The sequence below is a fragment of the Panthera leo genome, chromosome D2 (genome assembly GCF_018350215.1).
Source record: "Panthera leo isolate Ple1 chromosome D2, P.leo_Ple1_pat1.1, whole genome shotgun sequence".
NCBI classification, from domain to species: Eukaryota; Metazoa; Chordata; class Mammalia; order Carnivora; family Felidae; genus Panthera; species Panthera leo.
Window position 1 is genome coordinate 13,334,909 of NC_056689.1, and position 19,363 is coordinate 13,354,271.

At 40.0% G+C, this 19,363-nt stretch overlaps 1 protein-coding gene across 3 annotated transcripts in view; it reads left to right on the plus strand.

Annotated features, from left to right (window-relative positions):
* ARID4B (AT-rich interaction domain 4B) overlaps positions 1-18,193 on the plus strand; it is a 152,536-nt gene extending 134,343 nt beyond the window's left edge. For 2 of the 3 annotated variants that reach the window (XM_042907712.1, XM_042907713.1), the window contains 5 exons: positions 2,550-3,767; positions 7,126-7,239; positions 9,526-9,741; positions 11,275-11,421; positions 16,427-18,193. In XM_042907712.1, coding sequence (XP_042763646.1) covers positions 2,550-3,767; positions 7,126-7,239; positions 9,526-9,741; positions 11,275-11,421; positions 16,427-16,554 — 1,823 coding nt within the window. In that variant the 3' untranslated portion in view covers positions 16,555-18,193. Of the gene's footprint in view, positions 1-2,549; positions 3,768-7,125; positions 7,240-7,922; positions 8,079-9,525; positions 9,742-11,274; positions 11,422-16,426 lie in introns of those variants that run through there. The other variant, XR_006194326.1, reaches the window with a different exon arrangement.
* The last annotated feature ends 1,170 nt before the right edge of the window (positions 18,194-19,363 follow it).

Below are 19,363 nucleotides of genomic sequence, written 5' to 3' on the forward strand. Positions count from 1 at the left end.
TGTACCTGGTTAAACTATCGATAAAACGATGAAATTTGAGAGTAAAGATGTATTTGGACACGTAAGGACAAAGAATATTTACCTCCTTGTGCCTTTTTAAGGAAAGTACTAGATGATGTGCTCTAAGACAATCTGGGAATAAACCAAGAAAGAGGAAGATGGGCAATTCACATACCTGTGGGTCTCAGTCAAGAGAAAGCAGTGAAGGTGGGGGGGCCTGGGTGGTTCAGTCAGTTAAGCGTCTATCTCTTGATTTCGGCTCAGGTCATGATCTCAGGGTTCGTGGGACAGAGCGCAGCATCAGGATCTGTGCTGACAGCGCAGAGCCTGCTTGGGATATTCTCTCTCTCTCTCTCTCTCTCTCTCTCTCTCTCTCTCTCTCCCCCCCTCCCCCCCTCCCTCTCCCTCTCCCCCTCTTCTCCTCCCCTGTGCATGCTCGCGCTCTCTCTCACTCTCTCTCAGAATAAATAAATAAATATAAAAAAGCAAAAAAGAAAGTAATGAAGGGAATTACTAAGATGATAGCTGTTAGAGCAGACCCAGAGAGCCACCAAACTAAATGGAGTAGAAAGTAGGTCTTCAGGATAGAGAGATTCGGTGAATAAGGGAACTGGATGGAGTGCTTGCCTGCATGGAGCAACTGAAATAAATGTGAAAAAGCCTTAGAAAAGGAAGATGTACCGTCAAAAGGAAGGACTTTTGGAAGCTTGGAGAAATGGCTCTATGAGGAAGGAAGTTTGTCAAGTGTGGTGCTTCTTTCTGTAGTGAACCACATTTATGTATATTATAAACAGTATATTTAATTAACTGAAGGGGCGCCTGGGTGGCTCAGTCAGTTAAGCGTCCGGCTTCGGCTCAGGTCATGATCTCACGGTCCGTGAGTTCGAGCCCCGCGTCGGGCTCTGTGCTGACAGCTCAGAGCCTGGAGCCTGCTTTGGATTCTGTGTCTCCCTCTCTGTCTGCCCCTCCCCTGCTCATGCTCTGCCTCTCTCTGTCTCAAAAATAAAAACATTAAAAAAATTTTTTTTAAATAATTAACTGAAGATAACTATATATGGAAAGTATGGCAGGAGATAGGAGTATTAATACAATACCCATGGCTCATTGCAGGCTAAACTTCCTAAGTGAGCACATCTCTTATATACTATCAGAAAACATGGTTTTGAGACTTTGGAGGCTTGGGAAGGAAGAAAAAGAGCTGTTGGTTTTCTATTGAGTTTCCATTTGTTTTTAGTCATATATGCAGTGCTTTGATAATTAAAACAGTTCAGTTGTACAGAAACACATTGAAACGTTTAAAAGTTTTTAACTACCTTAATTGTGTCTGTTCTTTTTTACTTGTAGCAAACTTAGCTAAAGAACATAGGTAGCGTTGTAGTCACAATTATAAATTCAGGAGCCAAATGCCTTAGGTTTCTGTTTCTTCTCTACTTTTACTAGCTCTTTGGAGTGGTTTAACCTCTCTACATCCTAGTCTCCTAAACTATAAAATGGGGTTAATAATAATATATCCCTCATAGGGTTTTTGTGAGACTGAGTCAGACAGTCTATGCAAAGCGTACCAAAGTATCTGGCATGTAGCAGTTTCACAGTAAATGTTTTATTAAAATCACGATAAAGGCAATTACTTTTTATACTTAGTTGAATCCATTTACTAAAATGTACTTTCAAGAAATCAATTCTGTAAATATTTTTATGTAATGTATCAGTTACTTGTTAATTGGGTCTACTCTTCAAAACATTGTAGAAAACAGGGCACCTGGGTGGCTCAGTCAAACATTCAACTCTTGATTTCGGCTTAGGTCCTGATCTCAGGCTCATAGGATCGAGCCTCGCCTTGGGCTCTGTGCTGGGTGTGGAACCTGCTTGAGATTCTCTTTCCCTCTGCCCCTCTCCCCCGCTCATGCTCTCTCTCTCTTTAAAAAAAAAAAAAAAAAAAAAAAAGAGACAAAAAACAATTTGGAAATTCATTGTTCACAAATCTTTGCCTAATCATTGCTACATTGAAAATGAAGCTTACAATTTCATATACAGACTTTGAAGTTAGAATAACCCGGGATTCCATCCTGACTGCAGTTATTTTCTACTCATAAATTTGGAGGAGTTTCTTTTTCATAATCCGCTTTATTGAGGTATAACCTACAAACAATAAAATTCACAACTTTTACGCTTACCATTTGATGTGTTTTGGCAAAAATATATGGTGGTGTAACTACAACCACGGTCACAGTACACAACATTACCATCATGGGGCACCTGGGAGCCTCAGTCAGTTAAGCATCAGACTCTTGATTTCAGCTAACGTCTCGATCTCAGGGTCATGAGTTCCAACTCATGCTGGGCATGAAGCCTACCTTAAAAAAAATTACCATCGTTGTGTGAGTGTCTTAAATCTCCAAAGCTTAGTTGCGTCACCTGCAAAATAACGATGACACCTAGCAATCCAAGAGGACTGTAAACATAGGGGCTAATACAGAGAGAGAGGGCCGTGCACAGGGAAGACACTGCTGGTGTCCTTATCATACTCACCGGTGTTTCTTCTTTTCTAGCTTCTGAAAGTTCTGCTGAAGACAGTGAGCAGGAGGATGAGACAGGTGCTCAAGACAGAGACCACAGTGGCAAAGAGGAATCGAAGATCGATCATTTGACCCATACCAGAAACGATCTTATTGCAAAAGAGGAACAGAACAGTTCATCTTTGCTAGAAGACAACAAAGTCCATGCAGATTCGGTGATCTCCAAAGCGGTGTCAAAATCTCCAGAAAGATTAAGAAAAGATATGGAAGGATTATCTGAAGATACGGATTATGAAGAAGACGATGAAATCACAAAAAAGAGAAAAGACGGTAAGAAGGACAGCGCAGAGAAGTCTTCAAAGCCTCAAGTCAAACGTGGTAATAAAAGAAGGTATTGCACTACAGAGGAGTGTTTGAAAACTGGATCGCCTGGCAAAAAGGAAGAGAAGGCCAAGAGCAAAGAATCGCTTTGCATAGAGAACAGCAGCAACAGCTCTTCGGATGAAGAGGAGGACGAAAAATCAAAAACAAAGATGACGCCAACGAAGAAATACAACGGTTTGGAGGAAAAGCGAAAATCTCTACGGACAACCGGTTTCTATTCAGGATTTTCAGAAGTGGCAGAAAAAAGGATAAAACTTTTAAATAACTCTGATGAGAGACTTCAGAACAGCAGAGCTAAAGATCGGAAAGACGTGTGGTCGAGCATTCAGGGACAGTGGCCGAAGAAGACTCTGAAGGAGCTCTTTTCAGACTCGGACACTGAGGCTGCAGCCTCCCCGCCCCATCCCGCCCCCGAGGAGGCGTCCGCAGAGGGCTCGTTGCAGCCGGTGGCCGAGGAGGAGGGCTGCCCCCCCAGCGCCGAGCTGGAAACACCGCCGCCGGCCGGCGCCGACAGTAAGCCCGCCGAGGAGAAGCCGGCGGAGGTCACCGACAAAAAAGCGGAATTTCCCAGCAGCGGCAGCAACTCCGTGCTCAACACCCCCCCTACCACCCCCGAGTCGCCTTCCTCGGCCACTGTAACGGAAGCCGGTCGGCAGCAGTCTTCGGTGACCGTGTCGGAGCCGCTGGCCCCGAACCAGGAAGAGGTTCGCAGTATCAAGAGTGAGACCGATAGCACAATTGAGGTGGACAGTGTCGCAGGGGAGCTGCAGGACCTCCAGTCGGAAGGGACCAGCTCGCCGGCAGGCTTTGACGCCAGCGTGAGCTCCAGCGGCAGCAATCAGCCGGAACCAGAGCACCCGGACAGAGGTGAGGGCCGAGCCGTGTCCGTTGGCGTAGTGTAGAACCTTCTGACGTTTCCAGGGGCTTCGCGGTAGCGCTCGTTAAGAGCACGAGGCGCAGAAGTGAAGTCCTTGCGTGAACGCGGTAAAAATGGAAGTTGGAAGGGTGCTTTGAGTAATGGATAGCGAATGCGCTGAAAAGCTTGGGGGGACTTACCGTCCCGTGCGTGAGCTGTCCGTGACATCCCCAGGGGACCAGAGCCCGTGCTGGGCACGCACCCAGGCCCAAATCCACACCTTTTTGAAGACTCCTTATACGCTGGTTGACTATGTGGCATGAGCAGCTTCAATATATATCTGTAACGTTGTTTTCGCAATTGTAACCGATGTGCGTTTTCTCACAAACATTTTGATTTGTTGACAGACCCCTCCACCCTTAACCAAATACTGTATGTAGGGGTTTGGAGCAACCAACTGTCCAGGCACTGCTTTCCTCAGACAACCGTGTCAAACTGATTTTCAAGCCTGACTAACTTGTGTGAGTTTGTAAAGGAATTTGATGCTTTCTTAGATGCATAGCTTCCAAATCGAAGGAGCAATGTGTATGTTACCCTCCAGTAATACTTTTTTGATTTTCCGTGAAGTTGTTAAAAGTGGAAACCCAAATTAGTACTTTTAAAAGTATTGGTGCCCTTTGATTTTGCCATAGCTATTCGTGTGTCTTCATTCTTCTTACAGACCACTTCATTCAGGTGTCTTTAGATGAATAGAATATACGCCGACAGTTGGCTTTGAAACCTACTTTTTCGCTGTTAAGATAGGAAGATGTTTACTTTACGTAACATACCGGTTTTTATTATGCTAGTTTGAGATTTTTAGCTAAGCTTAAAGAGATGTGATACAGATCAGGTGGGTTAATTCCTAATTTTCTCACACAAATTTTTTTTTCCTTTTTTTCTTTTTCCAGCTTTAGTGAGATACAATTGATGGAACATTGTCACACAAATCTTGACTTAAAACATTTCTTTTTAAAAAATAAATATTAAGTAAAAGATATAATCGCAGTGCAATTGGGATCTTCTTTGGTTTTTCACATTCACACATACAGCTACAGTATGTGTGCCATAAAAAAGAGATACAGTAGCTTCTGATAGAAGCAGGTTAGCATTGCCCTTTTGAATCTTAATCTTGACTAGGTTGAAAAGAATGCAGCTTAAGAAATACTCCTGGGGCGCCTGGGTGGCTCAGTCGGTTAAGCGTCCAACTCTTAGTCTTGGCTCAGGTCATGATCTCATGGTTCGTGAGTCATGGGATATTCTCTCCCTCTCTCTCTCTCTCTCTCTCTCTCACTCAAAATAAATTAAAAACAAAAAGAAACTTTAGAAGAAATACTCCCAAATTTAGGGTAACAGAGACCATCTGCTATACCAGAGCAAAGAGAGAATTGATCTCTCTTTAGAAATAAATTCTTGGGGCGCCTGGGTGGCTCAGTCGGTTGAGCGTCCGACTTCGGCTCAGGTCATGATCTCGCAGTTCGTGGGTTCGAGCCCCGTGTCAGGCTCTGTGCTGACAGCTCAGAGCCTGGAGCCTGCTTCAGATTCTGTATCTCCCTCTCTCTGTGCTCCTCTCCTGCTCATGCTCGCTCTGTCTCTGTCTCTGTCTATGTCTCTCAAAAACGAATAAACGTTAAAAAAAAATTTTTTTTTAAAAGAAAGAAATTCTTAAGCATTTATTTCATATGGCCTTATTTTAAGAAATTTGTCTACTGATACCAGAGAATTCACATTGTGTCAAAAGTAAAAATGTAAATTTTACAATTTAGATTTAGGATTTCCCTCCAGTTGGCTTACATTTACTTACTTACATCCAGTGGCTTCCGTTACTCTTCATTTCTTGCAGCTGAAAGCTTCAGAATTAAAACTCTTTTAGGGAGAAACCTGACAATTATTTTTAAGGTTCTGTGCTTCAATATAGTCATTATCTTCATCACCTTCTTTGTGTTTTATTTAAGTTGTTATATTAAAATAGCTTTAGAAGAAGTTATTGCTAAGATGTAATTAAAAAACAGTCTAGAAGTTGCAAACAAAACAGTTAATGGCCTATTCCGTTTTTGACCAAGGAAGCCATGTCTTATATACTCGACTGATATTATCGTTGGTAACAGGACTAAGAAATATTTTTTGTAGCAAACATGCCATAATTTTTATCACATCTGTATCATGTCATTATAGTATTTTAATACTATAGTAGTATACAGTATAGTATTTCATTGTACTGAATAGAAACAGGACTTTATTAATCTCTGGAAAAGATAGTCTGGTAGACGATATATATATAATTAGAAATACATAGAAACACAGTAGATGCTGTGGACCAAGTTAATAGTATAGAGAAAAATGTACTGAAACTATAGCTTGGAGTAGTTGTCAAGCCATGAAGCCTGGCCGGTCATGGAAAGTCTTAGTGAAGATGTAGGATGTGGGCTAGTCCTTGAAGAAAAGGAAGACATTTATGAAGTTTCGGGATAATTTCCTACCAAGAAGTTGAAACGTTTCATAGGATCATTATGCTGGATTTATAAATGGTATATGTGTTAACCAGTGCCCTGGCAGTGAAGTTACTGTTAAAAGAAATAAATTGGTGGGGCGCCTGGGTGGCGCAGTCGGTTAAGCGTCCGACTTCAGCCAGGTCACGATCTCGCGGTCTGTGAGTTCGAGCCCCGCGTCAGGCTCTGGGCTGATGGCTCGGAGCCTGGAGCCTGTTTCCGATTCTGTGTCTCCCTCTCTCTCTGCCCCTCCCCCGTTCATGCTCTGTCTCTCTCTGTCCCAAAAATAAATAAAAAACGTTGAAAAAAAAAAAATTAAAAAAAAATAAAATAAAAAAAAAAAAAAGAAATAAATTGGTAAAACAGCTAAGTGTGAATTACTACTAAAATTTATCCCATTAATATGATGATATTTTAAAGTTGTTAATATCACTGTAAGCTATATCATTAATGTTTTCATCTGTGACTAAATCTTAATATTTTGGTTCTATTGAATTTTCGCAAATTTCAGTTTTTATTTTCATCATTTACCTGTTTTTGGAGTTACTAGACTCATAAACTCCCAGTTCTATATTGAGAACTATTTTTAGTTTGTATCTGATTTTTCTAAGAAGGATGTGCATACTTTATTTGCTTTTTTAAAACTCTTTTATTATGTGTAATAATTCAATTAATGAAAATTCATTCTAAAAATTATAGTAATTCTATGATAATTTGTAAAGCTCATAAAGAACATGCATAGTTTGAGAATTGTTCTATGCTTCTAAAATGTGAGATTAATTTATACCTAGGAAAGCTTGATTTTATTTTGTGTTACTTAATCATTTCTTTTCCATCGTAGCCTGTACAGGTCAGAAAAGAGGGAAAGAATCTCAGGGAGGAGGAAGTTCATCAAAAAAGCAGAAGCGAAGCCATAAAGCAGCAGTGGTAAACAACAAAAAAAAGGGAAAAGGCAGTAAGTGTGAAACCTCTAATTATTTATGTATAAAAATAATGGCGGATATGTTTCCCCTCCCCCCCACCCCCACCCCCCCTCCCCCCCCCCATTAAGAAAGGGGCATTCAGGATATGGGATAGTTAAAGATTTTGATTTTTGTCTCTACCATCAAAAAAATCACACAGAAGTCTTCTGATCCTAGGTAAACTCTAGGATTAAGCAGTCTGGTGTTATTCAGCAGTGGTATTGATTGCTGATGAATGACCAGGTAATCCTTTTGAAAATAATAGCCAGTGTAATGTAAACTCAACATCTTTGTTAGTTTTATGTCCCACGGTTTTTCCAATTGCCATTGTATGTATCACATATAATTGAAAATGCTTCAATTATATATTATTTTTATTACAGTGAAATTGATTGCTTTGTAATTCTTCAAGGCAAAATCAGACTGGAAGAGAACAATCCAGGTAGCCTTAGAGCTGTACCTCCAACAAGTCCAGTCTGTTACTTTTGTCGTTCGTGCCCCAAACTCTGTGTCCCAAGAGCAGCTAGAAGCAGTACTAAAGATTGAACTTTAGTAATGGCTCTGTTTGTTGACCAGCAGGAATTTATATACTGTATTTCTCCTGAGAGCTGCACATTTAATCTCTCTTTTGTAGACAAAGTGAGAAGCAGAAAATATGTAAAGAATTTTTTTTCAGGTGCCCCACACTGACCTCCTGCTGCTCTTCCAGGAGACTCCTGCCACCTCCACTGCCTGACCTTTGCTATCGGCCGGCTTGGCTGCACTTCAGTGCAGAAAAGGGTTATGCGGCCAGCTCCCCGAGGTTCTGCTGAGCCCATATGACTTCCAGGCGGTGAATATGGCGTCCCTCGGGGCCCCGGGCGGCTGTGCTCAGCAAGGCCGTGAAAGCCGGGCTGAGGCAGACCACTGCATCAGAGCGGGGCCAAGCCTTGGGTGGCTTAGCTAGCAGTTGCCAGGGCTTCCAGAGCAGCAGTGGGGGGATTGGGGGGGATCCTTTCGAGATGTGTGTAAAGGAGTGGTGGAGTTTCTTCATTCTCAAAACACCACAGTGGGAGGAGTTGCTGTCTACCTTTCCTATCTAGAATACTTGTCAGGCTTTGAGAGCCCGACTGTGCCTTTTTTGGGGTAGCTGTTAGTAGATAAAGAATCAATCAATACATGCCAAATTGATCACCAATTATTTGGAATAACCAACAGGATATTTAAAGTGTTACTACACAGTGATGTTTTTGTCTTCAAGACTTTACCATTTAATGACAGATCCTAGGAGGGCTCCTCTTCAACGAGTCAGTTAATGTATTCCTATAATTTAGCGGTATAGTGGGTATATTTAATTGTATTCAAACACTGTTCTGTAGCAGTAACAGTTAATTGTATTCTCCCATTTTAATTATTGGGCTTAAGGCTTGATAAATCAGAATGAGGAAGCCATTCTCTGAGAAAAATTTAGTAAAGTTGAACTAACTCATGGAATCTAAGATAATACTTTGTATCCAGAAAGGTAATCCATGGAAATAATCAATCCCATCATCTACTCATTCACATGGTTAAACAGTCAAGGTTAAGCCTTTCTGTTCCAGTACCGAGGCTTTAATCAGCAAAGGCAGTTGTAACATAATTATTTTGCAGATTTGTGAAATCTTCATAGTGAATATATTTACCAGAGTGAGTATAACTGATGGTTTATTTTAGTCCACAAGCTACGACGTAGGAGTTACTTAAGGAAAAAAATCATTGTACACATCAAAGTTTAGAGTTCATTCCCAAAGAAGTTTTTTTAAGGAATTTCATGATTATCTTTCATTGTTTGCTTGTGGCCAGAGGAGTAGAAAAAGTGTTACATGTACCTGGGTTCTGTATACAACCCAAAATGTGAAAATTAAGTTGCTACAATGAGTCACTTAAAAAGATGCTGTATTCTATTTTATATATAGTAATCTAATAGAATAAAAAGCCATTGAAATCTATAATTATGATACATTTGATAGTCTACCAGGTATAACGGAAGATTAGTTTGAATGTTTTTTTAAAAAAAATTATTATTGGCAATTCAGGTAAGAAGCATTTTTTGGTTTTGGTTTTGTTTTCCTAAACTGAGGTGCTACTGTATTTATACATGACAATTTTCCAGGTTTCTAGGCAGGGTCTATAAAGCAAGGTATTTATTTGAGTAATAAAGTCATGCAGTTAATTTTAAAATTAATTTTTCAGTAAAGTCTGTGACAAATTTTTTGTTACTTTTCTGTTTACTCACGCTTTTCTTTCTACTTTTATTTCAGCAAACAGTAGTGATAGTGAAGAACTTTCTGCTGGGGAAAGTGTAACGAAGACTCAGTCAGTCAAATCAGTTTCTACTGGAATGAAGTCTCACAGTACCAAATCTCCGGCCAGGACACAGTCCCCGGGAAAATGTGGAAAGAATGGTGACAAGGATCCTGATCTCAAGGAACCCAGTAATCGACTACCCAAAGTTTACAAATGGAGTTTTCAGATGTGTAAGTGACACCTAGTAAGAGGAAGAAGCTTCAGCCTAGTAATTTTGAGGCTAATCCCTCTGAAAAAGAGGCTGTAACCAAACTTGAGACATCATGACCAGTTGTAGTGTCGAGAGCATATTTGGATCTTGATTTGAATAAACAAATTGCTAACAGAAAAATTTTAAGGCAATTCAGGCAGATGCCAACATTGAGTAGATATTTATGATATGATATTAGAAATTTGCTTTAAAACAACCTAGTCTTGGGGGTGGGAGTAGATGGGGTATAAATAAGACAAGATTTGCCATAATTGCTAATCACTGAAGCTGGGTGGTGGTATATGGGACTCCATTATTCTATATTCTCTATACTTTTGTTTATGTGAGAAATCTCCGTAATAAACACTTTTCGAAAAAAGATTATCCCAGCGTTTCTCACACACGGAGATATTCTTAGGAAATTGAAAACTGCTCTTTAGAGCTTTTAAAAATTTTCCTACAACTTAAAAGTTATATATACTCAAAAACAAACAAACAACCACACATTACACATAATCATAAAAATCTAAAGAAAGAACAAAAAGAGGCCAAAAGAGAAAAATTTATCCACAGTCCTGACATTCAAAAATATATTCAATTTTAACATTTTGGTGTCTTTCCAAGTATAAGTTTTAGTGATACATTGTGGTGATACTGTATATGAATGAGGAATTTTTAGCATGCATGTTTAGGTTATAAGGTTTTTAATTCTACACACGCATACGTTCAACAGATACCATGCATGTATTATGTACCTGGCACATATAGGCATACCTTTTTTAAAAAGATTATTTTATGTATGTATGTATGTATGTGTATGTTTATTTATTTAATGTTTATTTATTTTTGAGAGAGAGACAGAGTACAAGCAGGGGAGGGGGAGAGAGAGAGGGAAACACAGACTCCTAGGTGGGCTCCAGACTCTGAGCTGTTAGCACAGAGCCCAACGTGGGGCTTGAACCCACAAACTGAGATCATGACCTGAGCCAGAGTTGGACACTTAACCGACTGAGCCACCCAGGCGCCCCTATTTTATTTATTTATTTACATTTTTGAGAGAGGGAGAGAGACAGCATGCATGTAGGGGAGAGGGAGGGAGGGAAGGAAGAGAAAGAGAGAGAGAATGAAAGAGAATGAATGAATATCTGAAGCAGGTTCCACACTCAGCATGGACCCTGACTCGGGGCTGATCCATGACTCTGGGATCATAACCTGAGCTGAAATCAAGAGTCAGAGGCTTAACCCACTGAACCGCCCTGACACCCCTGAAGATTTTATTTTTAAGTAATCTCTAAACCCAGTGTGGGGCTAGAGCCTACAACCATGAGATCAAGACTCACGTGCTCCACTAACTGAGCCAGCCAGGTGCCCTTATGTAGGCATAGCTTCTCATGTTCTAGCTAGAAAAAAAAATCTCAGGGAAACAAATGCTCACAAGCCTTGGTTTTAGTTTATCTGTCTTGACATTTTTCTACAACCATACTACATACTGATGAAAGTTTTAAATTCACAGCGGACTTGGAAAATATGACAAGTGCTGAACGCATCACAATTCTTCAAGAGAAACTTCAGGAAATCAGAAAACATTATCTGTCATTAAAATCTGAAGTAGCTTCCATTGATCGGAGGAGAAAGCGTTTAAAGAAGAAAGAGAGAGAAAGTAAGTGTTAACCTTCCTTTACTTAAACCAGCAGTCTATGACCCCACAGTTAGATTCGTGTGAGTTTATGTCTGGGTCTTCGGGCAAGTTCTTTAATCGCTCTGCCTTATTTTCCTCATCTATAAAATGGGGAAGAATTTAAAGAAAAAATGATCTCAAGTCACAGGTCACAATGTTCACTTTCATGGAGTTTATAGATAGTCTGCTTTGAAAAACAAAACAAGTAAGATTTCAGATAGTGAACAGCACTGTGAAGAGAGTAATGTTAAGGCAGAGATTGAATGGGTTGTGTTAGGTTACAAATGATCAGGACATGTTCATTGAGACCTGAATGACCAGAGGAAGCGAGAGAAGTTAAATCTGGGGGAAAAGAGTTCTCTTAGTCTGCCAGGGCTGCCATAACGAAGTACCACGACTGGGGTCTTAAACAACAGGAAACGTATTGCTTATCTCCAAATACTGTCACATTGGAAGTTAGGGCTTCAGCATAGAAATTTGGGGAGACACGGTGCTCGGTCCATAAAAGAGTCCTGGGCAGAGAAAACAGTATTGGAACTTTTGACATTTTGGGGCTGGGTAAGTCTTTGCTGACAGGGGGGTGGGCAGGGTAGGGGGGGCGGGGAGAGGTCTGTGCACCGCAGGATGCTTAGCAGCATTGCTGGCCTCTACCCACTGGATGCCAGCAGCAACCTACAGTTGTGACAACCAAAAATGTCTCGAGACATTTTTCAGGTATCCTCTAGGGTGCAAAATCACCCCAGGGTGAGAACATCTGCTATGAGGGGATACATTTGGTGCCTTTTGGAAGCAGGAAGAAAATCATTGTGGTGAAAGCAGTGGAAACATCAGCTAGGTAGGCAGAGGCCGACTCCTGTGGGGCCTTATAGGCAAGGATGAGGGGTGGAGATTTTATTCTAAGTGAGACAGAGAGCTGTTTCAAAGTTTTAAACAGAGAAATGACATGGTCTATTCATAGTACTTAAAGATCACTGTCTGCTGTGTAGAAAGCAGACTCTAGAGGGGCAGGGGTAGAAGGAAGCAGTGTCGATTAGGAAGCCCATCGCAGTGGCTCTGGGGAGCGGGCGACAGTGCCTTGACTGGGGTACTTGCAGGGAAGATGGAGAGCAGTCCGTGTTCATAGCGCTCGCTGATGGATATGGTGTGGGTGGAGCAAAGAGGAATTGAGATGATTTGTAGGTTTCCAGCAGGAACAAATGGCTACTTGGTGCTGACTTTGGAAACCTAGGAGGACCTAGAAAAGGTAACATTGTGGGTTGAGGAACACAGGATCAGACGTTTTGTTTTCACCATGTTACTTTTTGAAATGCCTAGTAGGCATCCAAGTGGGATGCCAGGTAGACAGTGGGGTACGTAAGCGTGTAGCTCAGCGGGAAGGCAGGACTAGAGAGCAAATTTTTAAGTCATTGCCTGGCCATAATACAGTAGTTAACTGTAAGCGGTTTGTTAAGCCCCAGTACTTGAGTAGATCACCTGGAAGACGAATGTGGGTACAAGAGAAGGAGAGCTGGGGCAAGCCAGCTTTTACAAGTAGGGCTGAGAGGGAGAAGACTAGCAAGACGTGAGGAGTAGCCTTGAATGAAGAAAACCGATGAAGGTGGCCAAGAGTTGAGGAGGCCGGTGGTCATCTGTGCCAAATGCTGCTGAAAGGCCAGCAAAGCGGTCAGTGGCTGGGCCATGCTGGAATCATCGGTGGCCTTTTTGAGAGCATGTACTGTGAGCTGTGGAGGTGCAGAAGCTGGTCTAAAGCTGATTCAGAAGAGAGGGGGAGGCAAGGAAGTAGAAATCGTGACTCTCTAGGAAAAATCTCACGTTTGCTATGAAGGGAACAGAGAAAGGGGACCCTAGGGGCGGAGGTGGGGGGACAAAGTCATTGCAAGCTTATGATTATGCCTCCCCGACCGTCCTCTGTTTCCACTGCTCCCATTCTCTGATGAAAATCAAAGCACTTTGGTTTTCATTTTCTTTTTCTTCTGAAGAATGTTCTTCGTTCCCTTTTCTGCGGTTGTGATAAGTCCTATACCTCTCCACCTTTGTCTAGGCTTTTTAATTTGTGGAGAGACTGAAAGTCTGGGTCATGGAGTGATTCGAAAAGAAATTAAGTGTTAATATATAGAAAGTATATACAGAAGCATTCTGTCAAAGGAAGGGGATCAGGGTTTTATTTGATAGGTAACCATTTTTTTTTAAGTTTATCTTGAGGGAGAATGCACACACAAGCAGGGGAGGGGCAGAGAGAGAGAGGGAAAGCGATTCCCATGTAGGCTCCACACTATCAGCACAGAGCCCAGTGCGGGGCTCGATCCTGCGAACCATGAGATCATAACCTGAGCTGAAATCAAGAGTCCGATGCTTAATCGACTGAGCAGCCGCCTAGGCGCCCCTCCCCTGATACGTAACCATTTAAAAATAATTAAAAATCAACTGTAAGCATACTATTTAAATTCTTGTGCCAGCGCTCCTTATTCTTCCATCGCCTAAGCCTTGTTAGAGTGTTTTCATGTAGTAAGATGTCTACCCAGAAACAGCTCCTCTGAAACAGTGTTTGTATGTGTGGTCACCATAGGTTCTCTGTAGCAAGTGATTCTTATAAATGGATGCCTTCCCTGGGGAGTTAGCAGTAAAAGTCAGTTCCTAAATACTATTTAAAATATCAGTGGAAAATGACTATCTCAGCTGTTCAAAGAAATGCAAATCAAATAGGGTACTATTCCTAGCCAAAAAAAAAAAAAAAAAGTATAATTGAAACCAGTGCTAGGAAAATACGGTGAAATTTATATTTTATGCATTGCTGGAAGCATTGGCACAATTATAATGGAAAACAGTTTGACTATGTATTTGGAGAACTAGCTAATTCCGGTTCTAAGAATAGGTCCCAAGGAGAAATATGTGATGATAAAGAAGTTTGTCATGATAATATTTATAATAACAGATAGAAATTATTTAAATTGTATTATCAAGTGATACATTGCAAGGAATAAAAAGAAGTAGACATTTAAAATTTTATTTGTAACGCTCAAAATATTTATTATATTGTTGTTAGCAACAGGAAGACACTAGAATTAAATAAGTTAAAGTTCATAAATATAATGGAATACTATTCAACTTTGAAAAGAAAAAGAGGTAGATGTACATATGTACCAGTATGGAACAGTCTCCTAAGGTAAGTTGTTAAGTGTTAAAAAAAATAATCAAGAGGGGTGGCTGGGTGGCTCAGTCACTTAAGTGTCTGACTTTGGCTCAGGTCATGATCTCATGGTTTTCGAGTTCAAGCCCTGCATCAGGCTCTGTGCTGACAACTCAGAGCCTCGGCCTGCTTTGGATTCTGTGTCTCCCTCTCTCTCTGCGCCTCCCCTGCCTGCGTGCTCTGTCTCTTTGACAGTAAATTTCATATTAAAAATAAAAAATAAATAAATTAATTAATTAAAAAAATAAAAAATCAAAAGTCAAACACTATACTGTGGTGCTTCTACTTACATTTTCAAAGTAAGGTTATAGCTACACATGTTAAATTTGCATATCCTATCTCTAGAGGCTGGAGAGGACATTCCTCTAGAACAGGGATTGGAACATTTTCTGTAGAGACAGTTAATAAATATTTTGGCCTTTGTGGGCCAAGGGGCCTCCTTAGAACATTTGACCCTGCCATTGTAGGTGTAAAATCTACCATAGGCAGGAGGTAAACAAATGGGCGTGGCTGTGTTTCAATAAGTTTTATATATATATATAGTTTATTTAAGTAATCTCTGCACCCAGTGTGGGACTTGAAGTCACAACCCCGAGATCAAGAGCCACACACTCTGACAACTGAGCCAGCCAGGCACCCTTCCAATAAATTTTTCTTATCAGAAACAGTTGAGGCAGCTCTTTCTGCCCATGGGCCTGTCCCAGTGCTTTTAATAAAATCACCTTTTTTATGCCAAACAAACAACAGGTGGGCCAGATTTGGCCTTGGGGCAGTAATTTGCCAGCACCTCTACTAGAGTTTTGAAGACTGAAGCAACTGGTAACAACAGGGAAGTGAAATTTGGAGGACTTAACGAGGGTTTTCATGAGGCAGAGATTTGCTTTTCCACTTTATATTCCTATACTGAAGGAATTTCTTTTACCTTGTGCATGTATTCCTTAAAACATTTTGTTTTTCAAATATTGATTTATAGGGGCACCCGGGGAGTTCAGTTGGCTAAGCATCTGACTTCAGCTTAGGTCATGATCTCACACGGTTTGTGAGATTGAGTCCCACATCGGGCTCTGTGCTGACAGCTTGGAGCCTGGAGCCTGCTTCTGATTCTGTCTCACTCTCGCTCTCTCTGCCCCTCCCCACTGTGCTTCCATGGGCTCGCTCGCTCTCTCTCTTTCTCTCTCTCTCTCTCAAAAAGAAATAAACTTTAAAAAATATTGACTTATAACAATGAGAGAATTTCCCTGAAGAAACTAACGGATGTGTCATTTGCTTTGTATGCGAAGTGCAGGAAAAAGCAGTAGTCAAGCTGTGGACCCTTTTGTTCCAACGCTAAGAATCACTCTCATCACCATTTAAATTTGTAAGAAACTCTAAACACAGAAAGATGCAGGAACTAGGAGGAAGGAAAAGATTTTTGGGTGGATTACCACTTTTTCTTATTGGATTCAAAGTTCTTTTCGATGTTTGTCTCACTGTTGCAAAGTCGATTCTTGGTTTTATTTCCGTGTCTTAATAGACTGCGTGCACAATTGTTTTTTTCCTAATATGATCTGTGTGGGAGCGGCATTCCCTGATCTGTCCCTTTTCCTTAACTCTGTATTTCAGGACTGTCTAGAGCTACTTGAGGTACACTGGTTTTTCCTTTCTTTACATCATGGCATTGTGACCTTCGGACTGCTCTTGCAGGCTTGAGTGATTTCAGAGAATACGACAGGCTTTTAGCTTACGGGGCTGGTGTTTTCTTTCTCTCTGTTGTCGTATGTACGTTTATTAAGCCTTTGGTTTGGTTTCCCCTTTCTTCAGGTGCTGCTACGTCCTCATCCTCTTCTTCCCCTTCATCCAGTTCCATAACAGCTGCTGTTATGTTAACGTTAGCTGAACCGTCAATGTCCAGCGCATCACAAAATGGAATGTCAGTTGAGTGCAGGTGACAGCAGGACTTGCTAAAGCACTTTGCACTTAATGGCTGTTGAGGGCCACGTCTTTTTTTATACTGCACAGTGGCACAAAAAAAAATCAGACAAGCACTATTTTATATTTAAAAATTGTTTCTTGACAAGCTGACTTGGCACTTAAGTGCACTTTTTTTATGAAGAAAAAGTACAATGAACTGCTTTTCCTCAAGCAATAATTGTTTCCAACTTGTCTGGGAATTGTGTGTCTGGTAACTTGAAGGCCTTCCACTGTGGCAAATGGAGGCTTTTCACTGCCTGTAGAGACAATACAGTAAGCATAATTGTTAGGTGGGCCGGAACATGTCAAGATAACTTACTGTATATGTATTCCCTTGTATTTTGTTAAAGCTGGAACATTTGATATTTTTCCATTTATTTATGAAAAAATACGAACCTATTTTCATTTGTACGAGCTAATTGTTTTTTAAAGCAAGTCACCTTAGGGTGGCTTTAATTGTATAAGTCAAGCACATGTAATAAATTCCAAACCTGCAGTTAACAGGATATTAGACATCAATCCTGGTAACCAAATATTGAAGATTCTCTTTAAAAAAAGACTGAACATGTTTACAGGTTTGAATTAGGCTAAAAGGTCTTGCAGTGGCTTTTCATGCCCCTTCAAATTGGAATGGAACTACTGTACTTTGCCATTTTTCTATAAATCAGTATTTTTTTTTAATTTTGATATAATACATTGTGTGAAAAAAGAAAATGGCTAATAAACTGTATTAAATCTTAAACAATGTATAAAGATTGTACTTAGCCAGTTCAAAGTGTATATTTATTCATAATGAATTATAACAGTTATATTTTTGTGTTTTCTTGTAAATGTTTCTTTTTCCTTAAATACAGATAATTCATTTGTATTGCTTATTTTATTATGAGCTACAACAAGAGGACTTCAGGAACAAGTAAACTGTATTAGTATGGTTCCAGGTTGTTGATATGAACTGTCTCAGAAGGATGGTTGTTATTTTAAGTATAAATAGCTAATTGGGGTGGTAGGCCTATAAAATTAAATGCCTTGTATAAAATCCAAAATGAACGCAAACTTGTTTTCACTTGTATTGACTTTATGTTGTATGATTCCAATCTCTGTTCTGTTTGGCACTTGTATTTAATTCTACACCTTTGTAAGACATTTGTATATTGCGGATGTGTTCATTCAAGCTATTTAATACCTGGCACTGTTAATACACAGTACTTTACTGTACAGACTGTTTTACCGTTTTAATTGTAGTTCTGTGTACTTTTTTTGGATGGGGCTGGCATGTTTTATTTGTTTTCTGGCAATACGACATGTGAGAATTTCGAAGCGTTTTGTTGTAGATGCTAACGTGTCAGAATCCTTTACATTCAACTTTTCTAAGAAAAGCATTTTCAGTCTTGTAGTGTGTGCTTACAGTAACTAATTTTGTTGAAAATGGTTTCAAGTTATTCAAATTTGTACAGGACTGTAAAGATTTGTTGACAGCAAAACGTTGAAGAAAAAGCTTATAGAATAAAAGCTATAAAGTATATATTAGGATCTGCAAACAATGAAGAATTATGTAATATATTGTACAAATGTAAGCAAAGGCTCTGAAATAAAATGCCATAGTTTGTGAATCCTTGATTTTGTTTCTAAAAGATTAAGTAATTTTAGTTCATTTCTGTATGTGATGATTGACTAGAACATGCATCTCCAGCCTGTATTATCCACAAGGGGTTAATTGACATACCGAAAAAAGGGAATATTATACCTATAAGAATTAAAAGTCCATTAACGAGATTCAGGATTTATTAGGCATTTTTATATCTTTGTATATACACTATAGACTAGTTTGCTTGAGTCTGAACATGAGTATTCATTCATCACTTGGAGGTTTGTCTAAAGAAAAAATTTTTATTTTCTTTAACATGTGGAACCATTACCAGCAGCTTTTTTTTCTTTTTTCTGTGTTAAGTTTCATTGGACTTTTACTTTTAGTGCACTCTGCCCCACTGCACATTGGAATCATCTGGACATTGTTAAAACAGTGATCAGTAGTCCTGTGCCCTGTTGGTGTCGGGGGGCGGGGTGGGGGGGGCAGTGGAGGCCATCCTCCCATCCCCCCACCTCTAGGCCCCCAGAGTTGTATTCAGTTGGTCTAGGATGGTACTTGGATTTAGATCTTTTTTAAAAGGTCTCTGGTGATTTAATATGCATCTGCTTTTTTCCACATTAAAAAAAATCGGTATTTAGATTTTTATGCCCCATTTAAATGAACTTTCCACCTAGAGGCAATCCTTTCTTAAGAATAATTTTTAAGGCCTAAAAAGCTCAAATGTATAGTTTTAAAGCACCTTTGGGATGACCCTGTATTTATTGTTACAGAAATTTGTTTAATGGATGATTTTTAAACTGTTGTAGAACCGTGCTTCCCAAAATGAAGTCTTAGAATACCGGTTCTGGGAAATGCTTTGGGAATTCATTGCCAAATATATATGCTATATATAGCATTTTTTCTTCGCAGAGATTCGGTGTTGGCGTATTAAAAACCGAGAAGGCCTATGAAGAGACCCCTGGCTAACTTCCTTTACCTACTGTTTTCACTCTTACCTGATCATGAAACCCTGGTTTTCAAGGAACTAATATCACGTACTTTGTGTGTTATAGAAACAGTGATTCCAAATTTTGTTGGAATTGAGGTTTATACTCTTGGGCCTCTCTGCCTTCCTGCCTGTTGTGAGAATTCATGGTATTACCAGAATTTGACTTAAATTCACCTCTGGTTACCTAAACTATAGTTTATCAACCTAGTTA